The sequence below is a fragment of the Clarias gariepinus genome, chromosome 9, assembly GCF_024256425.1.
Source record: "Clarias gariepinus isolate MV-2021 ecotype Netherlands chromosome 9, CGAR_prim_01v2, whole genome shotgun sequence".
NCBI classification, from domain to species: Eukaryota; Metazoa; Chordata; class Actinopteri; order Siluriformes; family Clariidae; genus Clarias; species Clarias gariepinus.
In genome coordinates, this window is record NC_071108.1 from 2,369,852 (window position 1) to 2,383,514 (window position 13,663).

The 13,663-nt window shown below is 38.8% G+C and overlaps 1 protein-coding gene across 1 annotated transcript; it reads right to left on the reverse strand.

Annotated features, from left to right (window-relative positions):
* Positions 1 to 3,122: 3,122 nt before the first annotated feature.
* On the reverse strand, positions 3,123 to 13,147 carry mindy4 (MINDY lysine 48 deubiquitinase 4). The gene is made up of 18 exons (XM_053503403.1): positions 12,877 to 13,147; positions 10,859 to 10,978; positions 10,580 to 10,776; positions 10,321 to 10,498; positions 9,987 to 10,204; positions 9,301 to 9,359; positions 9,035 to 9,144; positions 8,381 to 8,497; positions 7,319 to 7,407; positions 7,019 to 7,114; positions 6,866 to 6,929; positions 6,365 to 6,430; positions 6,176 to 6,243; positions 6,008 to 6,071; positions 5,231 to 5,392; positions 4,504 to 4,684; positions 4,219 to 4,303; positions 3,123 to 4,124 (listed from the first exon to the last, which is right to left on the reverse strand). The coding sequence occupies exons 1-18, from the start codon at positions 12,934 to 12,936 to the stop codon at positions 4,076 to 4,078; spliced, it is 1,983 nt and encodes a 660-aa protein (XP_053359378.1). The 5' UTR covers positions 12,937 to 13,147; the 3' UTR covers positions 3,123 to 4,075.
* Between the last annotated feature and the right edge of the window lie 516 nt (positions 13,148 to 13,663).

Here is a 13,663-nt window from a genome sequence, read left to right on the forward strand (position 1 = left end):
CATTTATTTATTTATTAATACATAAAAATATATTGTTCTTTTGGCATAGTTTTGGAAATTTCAAGCAATTATTTCTATAATTAACCAAAATTATTCACTAATATCAGATCAAGAAATTTACATTAAAAAAAAGTAAAATATATCTAGAAATAGGATTAATAATGTTATAGTTGGTTTGTTGTAATCTTCTATTAAGGTATTATATTTTTATGGTATTTTCACATGATATTTTCTGTAGTGCTATATTTTTTATTTAAAAAGTTTTAAGAAAAAAAATATATGTTGAGAATAACGTCATATATTAATGGATAATATTTTAAGTGGATAATGGATAATAAGTTGTAATACTTTGAAAAAAATACTGCAAGTGAAATAAAATACCAATTATATTAATAATATTAAAAATAAGCAATCCATTTAGACTTGTACTTATTTTCCTGTAATGTTCTGAGTTCTGTCAAAACAAAGTTTTTTAAATACTTGCGCCACTTTGGTAGATGGTGCCAGATCAGATACATGTCCAATATGTTCCAGGAATGAGAAATGAGAACACTGGAAATTCATCAGACATTTTTTTTTTCTTTAAAAATTCCAAAACTGCTCCAGAAGTCACAAAGGTGGATCATTACGCTAGACACGGATCAGACTGAAAATAGATTTAAATTCAGATTCATACACAGAAGATATTGATTAATAAAATGAGGTTTCAAAGATGATATAGAAATGTTTTTTCCCCCAGAAAAAAACTAAGAATTTTGAGGTAGAATCAGCCAACACCATATTGATCACAGCATACAGTCGAAGGCAAAAGTGTTTACTTGAACTATATTGAACTTTGTTGTATTATAATGTTGAACCGGATTTAACTTGGATTAGATGTCATGAATTTACACACTGTAACTCATCATAATGACCTAATGAGAAGATATACATTGTTTTGTAAAATTATTTACAACAATTGCACAATAAAGCCCCCCCCCCCCCCTCTCTCTCTCTCTCACACACACACACACACACACCCAGGAAGTATGAATCTGAATTTCACTTCATCAATCAGTTGAGAGCAGTAATGAAGAGGCAGTGCCAGGTGTGTATGTGTGTGTGTGTGTGTGTGTGTCTGGACACCTAAACCAGTTAGCGGGGCTATAAATAAAATCACGTCCATCACCGGTCCCCACAGAGCGGCCTTCACCCGATCCCTCCCCGAGACGGAGATCACTTTAACCAGGAGACAGACAGCGTGGATTAAAGGAAGAGACAGAGGAGACACACAGGGGAATGTGTGTGTGTGTGTGTGTGTGTGTGTGTGTGTGTGAGTGAGCTGATTTATCACACCATGATGCTTCTGTTTATGATCCTGTCTGATTTTCTAGTCAATAACACACACACACACACACATAACAGCCATCAGCTGTCTCACACATTTCATTCACAAAACCAACAACAGTAACGCCCACCAACAGACACAAAACACCTCCAACACCCATTCATAAACCCACTGATTCACAAAGTAAGCAGCAATGAGAAACACACACACACACACCTGCTTACACACAATTTTAAGAACACACACACTGAGACATGTATACAACTGTTTACACTCACACACACACACACACCTGCTTACACACAATGTAAAGGAACATACACATAAACATACTGTAACTCCTCACACATACACACACCTGTTCACACACACACACACACACACACACATATATATATATATATATATATATATATATATATATATATATACTTCAGACACTTTATGACTCTTTATTCAGGAAAAGAAATTTTAAGATAACTTGTGCTTTTAAATCCCTGATAAGGAATAAAAGCAATAAAGACCTAAACAAATGTAAATCACTTCCTGTGTAAATAACGTCGGTGTTTAGCGCAGGATTGGAGACTCGTGTTAGCATGCTAGTCAGTCCTGCTAGGAATAAGAGCTAGTGTGAAAATATAAAATTTGTGTTTCTGATGTTGTAGAAAGAATGTTTAAATGTGGTCAGACCTAATATAAGAACATCACGCGCGCGCGCACACACACACACACACACAGTTACTAATCACAGAGAGCTAATTTAAAATTGCTAAGATGTTGAAGTTAGATAAAATGTTATTTTGTTCAAATAAAATGTCAAACTAGAAAAAATCATGCATGTTCTGTTTCTATCGTCTTATCTACTGCAAGAAAGTAAAGAGAAAAAAAACGAGAAGCTGGTGAGGGAACGAGTGTTTATAGCTGCTATGACGTAAGCGAGAACAGGAGCTAGCTTGTTTCAGTCTGGATTCAAGTTCACTTTTTCGTAAATTGTTCGCAGAAGCGTTTAAACAAGAGATCATTTCTGAAAATCCAGTTCATTAAAACAAATGTAGTCCTTTAACTAAAGTAATGGCGCCCTATAAAAAGAGGACAAAGGAGGAGTTGACGTAAGCTGCATTATGGGATTTAGCAAGCATCACACTTAGGAGGCGCTTTCCCATCACTCAGTCGCCATTTAGTCATTTTTACCTGTGTGTGAGCCTCACCTTATGTGGCGTTCTGTGGGCGTGACTAAAGATAAATCAGTTCTGCCATGAACACATGGCAATTACAAATCAGATATAAATCTTTAGTTCAGGCAGTGAATGTGTTTTTTATGCCATCAGTATCAACAGTAAAATAACGTGATACACTGGCACCCCACCCAGGGTGTACTCCACCTCGTGCCCCGAGTGTCCTGGGGAAGGCTCCAGGCCTGTTAGGGCCCTGTACAGGATAAGTACTATGGAAAGAGTGTGAAAGTGTGTGAGAGAGAGTGAGAACATCAAGTAACACTGTTGCTGTGTGTTCAGGGGTTTTTGTCGGGAAAAGGCGATAAGGACACTCGAGCTGTGTTTGTGTGTGAGTGGGCGGAAATGGGTCCATTATTGAAAGGCTAAAATTAAAATGCCAGATGGTCCTGTATAATGGGGAGTCGCAAGAAAGTGTCAGAAGATCCAGTCATGATCACAGACACAAACACGCACGCACACACACACACACACAGTAATTTCTGCCTATTATAAACAGAAAAAATCCCCATAATTTAATTAACTAGTGAACCAAGTAAAAACAAACAAACAAACAAACAAAGATATTTTTATACATTTATTTAACAATCAGATGATTTTATGCACATCGACCCACAGTCCGATCTCGAAATATAATCTTAAACAAAACAGACATAAAAGAAATGGTTCATTAAAAACAAACTGAATCATACAATCTGGTAACATTAAATATCACATAATGATGTATGATGGTTAAATAAAACATGCAAAAAAATTTAAAAGTAAAAACCAACAAACAAAAAAAGCAAAACACAGCAATAAAAATACTGAAATACATATAAATGTCTTCATTTAATAACTAGCCAGAAGTATGAGGGAATACTGAGCTCACGCATGAGGTTTTAACATCTTTGAGTAAAAGCACTTTCTGAAATGTTCTATTTGTTTCTAAGACCACAGCAACTGACGTGGATATATCATATACTGTACATCATTCATATACAGTATGAACAGTCACTAACTCACCACACTCTCTGTCTCACTCTCTCAAAGTTCATAAGGCACAGCTTTTTATAACTTACAGCTTTACCTCTGACGCTGGAGACTCAGAAGCTCTTGCCAAATTTAAAAAGTGTACATGCAGACAGTTGTATTGAAAGAGGAACAAAACACTCAGTGACTCGCTCTTATAGGAAAATAACTAACTCTGCTTTATCACCTCAACACATCGTTGGATATTTTCCTATAACAGAACCACAGAGAGTTTGTTTAACAGTGCGACAGATTCAAGAACATTTCATTAACATTACAGCTTTTTTAACTGACATAGTATTTATGACCTCGCCCTCTACTGGCCCATCACAACAATGACGAGGAGGCATTCCGCTGCGAGATGGAAGACCGCAAAATATTTTAATAAATAAGAAGAAACTGAATAATGTATCCTCGTGTAGCAGCAAAAATATTAACGATAAAAGATTAAACCGCAACAAAAGGCAGTGAGGATCCGAGACCATTTTTCTGATCATTCCAGAAATCAGAGGATGGGCTCGCTTTCATTCCAGCTCACGGATGCGTCTGTCCACCTGTAAAACATTTTCATTTACAGTTTGTTTGTCGTGTGCATTTTTAAATCATTGTGCATCTCAGTATTATTTTTAAGACTTTTGGAAAACAGACCTCGTCCTGATGCAGAGCTCCAGCGGAGGAGTGAGGTCCGAATCCATGTCCTCATTGTCCGCCGTCTTCACAACAGAGTTTGAATCTGAAAATAATAAAACACCATGTGACTCTTCAACTGCAGATTGGGGTGTACTGATCTTCACTGCTTTTTAACGTCTATGTCTTTTTTGAAATATCTTAAAGGCAGAAATGATCCACTTTTTAAACACATCAAATAAAACTCGGTGCTGATATTTAGTAAAGTATCTTTTTTTTTTTGCTTGTTTTTTTTTGCACACTCACACACTGTTAATCTGATTGGTTCTTGCTGGTTGGCCAGGCCATCGTAGTAATGGAGGTCGAACTCCCGTGGGCTCCGACGGCTGGACGTCAGATCTTCACACGGCGAGAAGAGGACGCTGAAGTGACTCTCGCTGCACACCACCCAGATCGGAAACCTCGGGTTCTTTAGGTAAGAGCCGACCTGCAGTTGGGAAATCACACTTAAAAGAGGCAAATTTAGATTTGTTAAATATTAGTTGTACAAACAATCTGGAATATCTGTAAAACATGAGGATCAGAGGTTTAGCTTAAATACTGCATGCTATGGACTTCTGTAGATCTTGGAGGCGGAGTTTTGTAAACATTGGTAGGAATGGAGGAGTGTGTTCAGGGAGACAAACCAACCGAACTATTCGTTTGGGGACATGTGAGGAATAAAAATATGCAGAAGGAAAAAGTAATTCTTATACTTGCAACTTATTTACGTCCAGGTCATTCTTCATTTACTAGACAAGCTATTACAGTAGAACAAGAACTCTCACCATTAATGATAATCTTATTTACAAAGTACCTTAAGCGTGTTTTGATACTGACACGGAGACGTAATAATTAACACATTTTCATGAAGAGTTTCCTCTGGGTACTTCAGTTTCCTTCAACAGTCTAACTGGTGTTTCCAAATTGCCTGTAGTGTGTGTGTGTGTGTGTGTGTGTGTGTGTGTGTGTGTTGAAGCGCAGCTCCTCCTACCTTACATATGTTGTAATGCTCAAATAAAGACAGCATTCCGATGTCGCAGCGCTCTCTGATTCCCTTCAGCAGGGTGAAATTCCCATTTCCTGAGTCGAGCTTCATCTCGTTATCGAAGACGTTTGAAACTGCGCGTCCGCACAGCAGCAGGTTCACCAGTTCCTGCACAACAGATTGAAGGTGTTGATGAATTTCCTACAGCAGGAGCTCTGACAGTAGTGTAGCTGTCACTCTGATACGTTAACATAATAACTGATCATTCAGGGGAACTCTTTAAACAGACGCTTTGTAAAAGTCAAAGATAAAGCTGTAATTTTACATTACAAAAAAAATGTGGAGTCAAAGTATAAACTCCTTTTATTGAAGTGGCAGGTTTTTTTCATTAGAAAGCTGATACAGTATGATGGCTGTGGGCTCATTATTCAAACACAGGTAAGCCTTATGCACATTTCTTTTCAGGATTTTTGGCTTTTGTTTTAATAATAAAAGTATCCTTTACACTCCATCTCATATTTACTTCTTTAGGTAAGAAAGAGTTCTTGTGACACCTGAGTGTAAAACACTTCAGCATCATTAGCTCTAAACAGCTCGATCATATCACCTAAAAACTTAAACTGTTGTCTGAAATGAGTCACGTCCACTCGGTGTATGTAACTTAAAGTATTTTCTTAAAAGCACTGAGTCAGGCTTGCTTAATCAGAGTTACACGATGAGCTTTCTGCGTATTATTCGCATCAGTGCTCCAGACAAGTGCTCAGGATAATACCACATACCAACCTGCGTGCAGTAGCCGTGTGCGCCAATCAGAGTGGAAGTAGGAACGTCCATGTCCTCTTTCACCCTGAGCACATAAAGACAAAGACGTGAGTCTGATGCTTTTACGCAGGAACACATTCTGAGTATGTTGTAAGTCATAGAGTCTGTGTGAAACAAATGGAGCGTTACATGGGAATCGTTCTGGATAAGACGGCAGAGACGATGAGCAAGACGCAGCCGAACGGCCCCGACTCAAACTGGAGGAGGAATTAAAAAACAAAACAATGTCCTGAGTGAACTGCGGCATTGATCTGGACATGTGAAGCAGACGCTGGACGTATGATGAACAGGCACACGTCAGACTTATTTATATCGTACCTGATGAATGTGCTGATCAATCAGCAGCTTTAAGTCATCAAAGCTCTGAACCTCCACGCAGGTGATCTGTTAAAAAATAAAAAATAAAATACAACCCTAGTAAGGTAATGACGAGTAAAAAACCCAACCAGGAGGCGTGGCCTGTGCGTCAGTCTCCTTTATGGAGGCGTGTCCTGTGGGTCAGTCTTGTTTAAGGAGGAGTGTCCTGTTTGTCAGACTCTGTTGTCTCTCTAAAGTAGGCGTGGCCTGCCAGCCTTTCTCTTTGAAGTTGGCGTGGCTTGTCAGCCTGTCTTTATAAAGTGGGCGTGGCCTGCCCATCTGTCCACTTAAAGTCGGCATGGTCTGTTCGACTTTCTCTTTGAAGTGGGTATGGTCTGTCCAACTGTCTCGTTAAAGTAGGCGTGGCCTGTCTGTCTGTCTGGCCTTATAAGTCAGAGCTGTTTTTTCTCACAATAATGACATTATAAGAGTTAATTTAAGAAAACAGAGTAAATAATTTACCATCTCCAAAATGCCGTCAGATCTGTAGTGGCCCATCGGGGTGAAATGACTCCTCCCTGAGTTTCTGTACAAAGTCCATACATAAATAAAGTGCTGATTATTACTAAATCCAATTGCACGTACAGTTCCATATTTAACGGCTCGAGTTTTTACATTGCGACGGTGACGTTCTTCCTGTCTGCAGCTCGCCACAGGATTCCAGCCACGGCGTCAGTCAGGCACTTTGTCCTCACAGCGTCAGACAGTCTCCTGTAAAAAGCATATTGCACACATACACTGCAGTGACCACGGTGATGTACAGCTTTAGAGACGCATCGTCCTTCTGTGATAATCTTCATTAAAGGGCCACCGATTAAGTTGAAAGAACTCAACAGACGCAGAAATGGTTCACAGAAAAGAGGTAAGAAGATTGAACTGACAAATGAAGAGGAAGTGATGCGTGAAGGCTCTTACTCAGAAAGTGCGTCACTGCTGGTTCCTTCAAACAGAAGTTTCTGGAGAACGGCGGCCTGAACGGCTGCGAGCACTCCGCACGGCCCGCCCTGCTCACAGCATCACAACACACAGCTCTCCATCAGCAGCAGATCAAACATACGACACATCTAAATACACACTTTTAATCGTTTATGCAAGCGTGGGGTTTGTGTGTTTAATCCTTATTAACTAGTTCATTAGAGTAAAATATTTTATTATAAACATTTAAATGCTTTAAGTTGATGTTGTCTGGTAGAGACATTTATTTGCAAATTATGTACTTAATTATGTACTTCTTCTTCTTATTATTATTATTATCATTAATATAACAATTATTATATTTGTTTATTCATATATTACATTTTATTTTATAAATTATTTATTATCAACAATTTCCAGAATACTTATTTATTAATTACTTATTTGGTTAATTATAAATTTTAATTTTTAAAAAATAATTTTTGTTTCTATTTATCGGTTTGTTTTTATTGATTAATCTCTATTTATTATTTATTTAACTCATTTAATTTTTTCTATTATAATTTTTTTTAGAATGTTTATGTATTTATTTCAATAATTATTAATTTTTATTGATTTCAATATATTAGTATTTATTTTATTCATTAACAATTAAATAAAAATAAAATGTTTATTTTATTCTATTTTTATTTGTAGTTATAAATTTTGTAGTATCAAATATTCCGACTGTTTTTTATATTATCCGTTCCTTACTTTTTTTGTTTTTTAAGTTAATAGTTTTTTAAAAGTTAATAATTTTATGTTTATTATCTTATTTATTAATTCACTTGATTGTTAAATTATACTTTTTACATTATCATGTTTAAAAGAACATTATTAGACTTAGTCATCTTGAAGCCGACCAATTACGCAAAATTATGATTTTTCCATTTTGCTCCTTCTTTATTCCTATGAGAAGCCGCACACAGTCACTGCACTGAGGAATGAAGTATTTAAATAAAGACGTGTTTGTGTGAGACGTGTTCGATTGAGTCAGTGGGATCTTCAGATGCAGTTAATAACCTTCTTCTGCACAATGCCGTATCTCAGAGCGGGTCTGTTGGAGAAGGTGAAGCTCTGACATCTCCACTCCTCGCTGAAGCAGGCCACGGGGGAGCCGAAGATGATCTCCTTCAGCGCCTGGAGTTACAGCAGGGATAAGACTATTGTCAAGTAGCAGGTCACATGGTACAGACTGAGCGTCAGACGGCTTAAAGGGACGTAGTCTACAATGCTAACACAGTCTGATGATGAATTTAAGTGCTGTGTCGATCCTGTAGGCTACTTTATTGTATGTAAGGAATAAATCACACTGTTACAGGTAAATAATCAACAAAGCACCTGTAACCATGCAGATGATTATTACTTTCCTACAACATGATGTTTTATAGAATGCCACATTATACTTAATATCCAGTTATACATTAGTTACTATTCATGATGAGGAACCCAAATAAAGTAAAACAAAAGTTGGTCCAAATCAGAACCAAGAATTTATCAGCACTGGTTTATTTATCTGACCATGACATCACAGGCTCACTAGATTTGCATTTTTGTTACTATTATGCTAAAGACTGCTATTTTAATGAACTAAAATAAGTATACCTTCATATTTTTATTCCTATAGTGCAGGTTTTTACACTTTATTTTCAGTAATAATAATAATTACATCCTTACAGTAGCTGTTTTCTGGTTCATGGGTTGTTTATTCCAATCAGGATGTTGTGAGAAGTTGTTATCGGGAACAGCAGCGATTCCGGATGAGACTTCCTGATCGTCTAAATCATCTGCAAATCAAATCAAACGAGTGTTAAAATGTCATTTAGGCTTTGTTTACTGATCATAACCGAGTCATTAAAAAGGAGAGGGGAAAAAGATTATTTGTCATGAGTGTCTTTGATGCACCACAAACAACATGAGGAATATAAAGAATGAGAAAGTACCTAGAACCAATCCCGCCATGTGAAGGGCATCCGGTCTGGTACTAGGCAATGATTCATTTCTGAAAGAAAATGGAAAAACATGACCTTTCACATTAGATACAATGTAAAGCATACCAATCCACTTGACTAAATCTCTGTCCCTTTTCTCCATAACGCCATCATGTGGCTAAAACCTGTAGTCACGCCTAAGGAAATTAATCTCACAGTGAAATGCAACTGTTGTCTGCGCCTTTAAAATCGTTAGGGGAATCTCGGACACCATTTTGTCTCAGGGCCGTCTTCCACTGTATGGGACTGTGAACTGTTTTGGTCAGAATTTTCCAAAACTAGGATTATTCACTATTAGGACAGCTTTACAGGACGGACATCTTCTATCATCAAGATTCACTGAAACCGATGAGGCCAACTCATTTCTCCCACACACATACACACACACATACAATATACTAGATTTTAGACATTGTATACATTTACTTACACGCTAAAAATATTGTATATAAATATAAATACTGAAATCTAGCGCTCTGTGTCTATTTTTTTGTACAATACACGTGAGAGCTACTTCTGTAGTTGAACTGGAATTAGAAACGCGGCCCGTTTGTATCTGCAGGAAATTCGTAGCTCGAGTGTTCGTAAGTCGAGGACGACCTGTATATATTTATAGACAGGAGTGCGAGTTTAATTACTTGTGAGCTCTGAGTCGAGGCGTTCTGTCCGTTCTCTCGCCCTGTCCGCTCTGTCTGATAGACGGCGTGATGTCCTGCTTGTCAGATTCGGTGTGTGAGACGTCCGTGCTGCAGCTACGGCTCCTCCAGTTCAGTCCGACTGAATCCTCTTCTTCGTTCTTTGGTAAAAGAGCCGGAGACGCTGTGGTCTTTCTGGCAGGACGTCTCCTGGTGTTTTCCTGTTTAGTCAACACAAGGCACTGATTTATCAGATCTCACTTTGCTAAAAAATCAATAGCACTTTATAAAATGGCGGTTAAAATGCCTGTGAGTGGCGCAGGATGGTATGAGCTACCTGAGAGGAGGCAGCAATAGGACCTGCCATGATGCCTCTCCTCATTCTACTGCCCCTGCTCTCCTGCCCCTCTACCCCTCTACCCTTCTGCTCCAAGCCCAGGCCTGCTGTAGGTGACGTGATGTTGAAGTTTCCGTCCAGCTGTGGTGGAGATGACACAGTGCTCGTCTCAGACACCCTAAAAACATTTAAAGAAATTAAACATACACGTACGCGTGCAGGGTTATAAATCACCATTATTATTAAACACATTAGACACCTCATCTCATCCGTGTGCAGCTCGGCGGGATCCTTTTCCCTTCTCACGTCATCGGCAGAGGCGGAGTCAAAACCGTGATTTGGTGACTTCTCCTCTTTTTGATCCCCTTCCACGAGGCGTCTTTTCCCATCTCCGACCTTCTTCATGCGCTCCTTGGTCATGATCTCCAGCATCGTTTTCAGCGGCTGAACTTCACACTAAACATTCCATTATTTAAGAAATTAGACGGGATTTATTGCACCAGTTTGTTGCCTTATGCCTTGCGTTGGCTCTTTTTACCTTATTCTTCTTATACAGACTCTCTAAGTGGAGTGTTCGGCACAGCTCCGAGCGGTTGTTGATGCTCGAGTTTGTCCGTGGAAGCTCTTCATCCATGCAGGCGATGGTTTTCTTCAGCCCCTACAAAAGCATCAGTCACGTACAGTACACACAGACCTCAGATGTAGTCGATCGAAAACTGTGTCTGTAGTTTGTCCTTTGATTAAGTTAGTTACCATTTAATTAATAATATCTTATACTTATATTTTTATTGCTGCTACTTTGCTTTTTATTTGATTTAGATTTTGTTTCATCAGGAAAGACCAGTAAAAGAAAAATCAAGTATCTTTATCTTTATTATCTTCATTCTTAGTTACCAAAGGCACAAACGAACCTTAGGCTAAATTTAAAAGTTGACCGCTAAATAAGCAAGTCAGTTTGGTTTCAGAAGATTTATTTAAATAGATAGAAGTTGGGTTTTTGTGTGCGTGTGTGTGTGTGTGTGTGTGTGTGTGTGTGTGTGTGTATTCGTTCCTTTAGTGCTTCAGTTCAAAATAATGATGCTAAAGCTTCTTTGTCAAAGAGAAGTTTGGGGGGTAAGACCAAAAGTTTGTACCCCCTGACATTCCCACTTAAATGTGTGGTGACTTGGGACTGGATGGTTCCACTTGACCATGAAGATGCTCTTGGACTCTGCAGATGCAGACAGATGTTCTCTGACAGCTTGTGACTGCAGTCGCTCAATAGCTCAGACCTGAACTTACAAAACAATTTTGTACCTGAGCCTCTATACTAACTACGTTATCACCCACATCAGGATGGGTTTCTCTCATGGTTTCTTCCTATTGCTGTCTCAGGGAGTTTTTCCTTGGCAATGTCGCTGGGCAAACTTCTAACAGACACGTTTGACATGATCCAGCAAGTTACGGCGATGCTGCGACGAGTTGTTCAAGATGTTTTTAGTGGCACGAGCACTTTAAGAGTGGAAGAACATCACTGTAAGACAACGAAAGATTAGAAAGACCTTTAACGAGCTCAACCCCTGAAAATGTCGAAACCTTTCAGCAACTTGTGCATGATGATAGTCTGAGTACAATCCACAACACTGCTGCAACTGTCTGTGTGTCATACGGAACTGTTCAGGCAATCTTCACGTGTGATTTGAACATGTGCCTTGTTGCTGCCCCGTACTTCATGTCGTGGAACATTACCGATGAGGAAACTTGAGTGCATCTTCTTTTCTTGACATTGTGCATCAAGAATTCGTCCCTAGGGGCCAGGCCATCAATAGCGAAAGCTACTGCTAGTTTTAAAGCGTCTGAGGGAGGACAAAAGGCGAAAGCGACCTGATCTGTAGCGCGCTGATCTTGAAACTTTTTGATACCACCTCGTAATGCGCTTCAATCTTCACAGAAGACGTTTCCACTCAGTGTTGGAGCGTTTGTGTGCAACTGTACGTATTTATGTTCATTCCGCTACATTACTGAGCTCAGTCGAGGAGACTCCTGTTCCACTTCTCTTCACCTTGATGATGATGATGTTTCACCATGATTAAGTTCAGTCAGGACATCGGCACGGTCATACTGGAACGGGTTTGTGCTTCTTGAAGGGAACCTGTAATGCTGCAGCATACTGAGACATTTTATACTGTACAGTTTTTTGCTTCAGACTTGAAGAACATGGAAAGGAACCTCATAGGTGTGATGATCAGGGGTGCACATACTTATTACTGTGTAAAGGAAATAGTGAGAGTGATATTGCACTCAAGAGATGTGTGTGTGTGTGTGTGTGTGTTAATACAATGTTACAAATGCTACATAGTGTATATCTATAGGGTTTCATGCTTCTAAAAATAGTAGTTTTAGGATTATTACTTCCGCATTGGGTCACGTGACACTCCGCCCGGAAGTGGAACCGTTAAACGGTTGTTACTGTTCTTATCATACATTAATAGTTTAAATGCATTGCTGAATTGATTACATAAATCGTTAGCTTGTTTTTTTATACTATATTATATATTTTGTTGTATTTTCACCCACCTTTCTGCTGAGATACTCCCGCACCAGTGCAGCCGCGACCTCCTCCACATCTCTCCCCATGATGACCGTCACCTCCCCGCGGAGATAATCACCCAAGCTAACCCGGCTAACCTCTTAGCAACCAGCTTTGCTCGCAAGCGAGCTAACTAACCACACCAACAGACATCGCTGTTAAAGCTGTTCAGGGCTGTAAATTAGCTTGCTAGTCAAGCTGAGCTAGCGAGAACCGTCGGTATCCATGGTAACCGACTCAGCGCTGTGGGCGCGTGCGCTTCCTATAACTCTAATATGCGATTGCTGACTCATAAATGATTGACAGCAGCGCTAGCCAATTGAACGTCTTTTAGTCAGACGCCTCATTTCATGTAACATAACTGCCCTCTTGTGGTGAAGGCGAGTTACTGGCGGTCTTGTGCTTTAAAATATAAGTAGTTCTGAACTGATGAAAAATAATGATTATTGTAATATATATTTTTTTAATCATACAATATTATGTATCATGCTTTACACATGTAGAAACATTATTTTAATTAGATGCATTTATATAATCTGTGTTTAGGCTTGTTTACTTTTTAAATTATTGTTTTAATTTAAGTGTGTGTGTGTGTGTGTGTGTGTGTGTGTGTGTGTGTGTGTGTGTGTGTGTGTGCCATTACTGTGGAATTTTCAAGATGCATAATTTACATCAAAGCATGGAAGTGTGCATTTTGTCAATCTAAATTCACACGAATATCACACACACACACACACACACACACACACAGGAAACTGAAATTTAGTTTTACAG

Coding starts and splice junctions, on each gene's coding strand:
- mindy4 (XM_053503403.1), bottom strand. CDS start 12,936: ATGGGGAGAGATGTGGAGGAGGTCGCGGCTGCACTGGTGCGGGAGTAT. Junction 10,499..10,579: donor CTGCACACGGATGAGATGAG/GTGTCTAATGTG, acceptor AAATGTTTTTAG/GGTGTCTGAGACGAGCACTG. Junction 9,145..9,300: donor CATGGCGGGATTGGTTCTAG/GTACTTTCTCAT, acceptor TTTGATTTGCAG/ATGATTTAGACGATCAGGAA.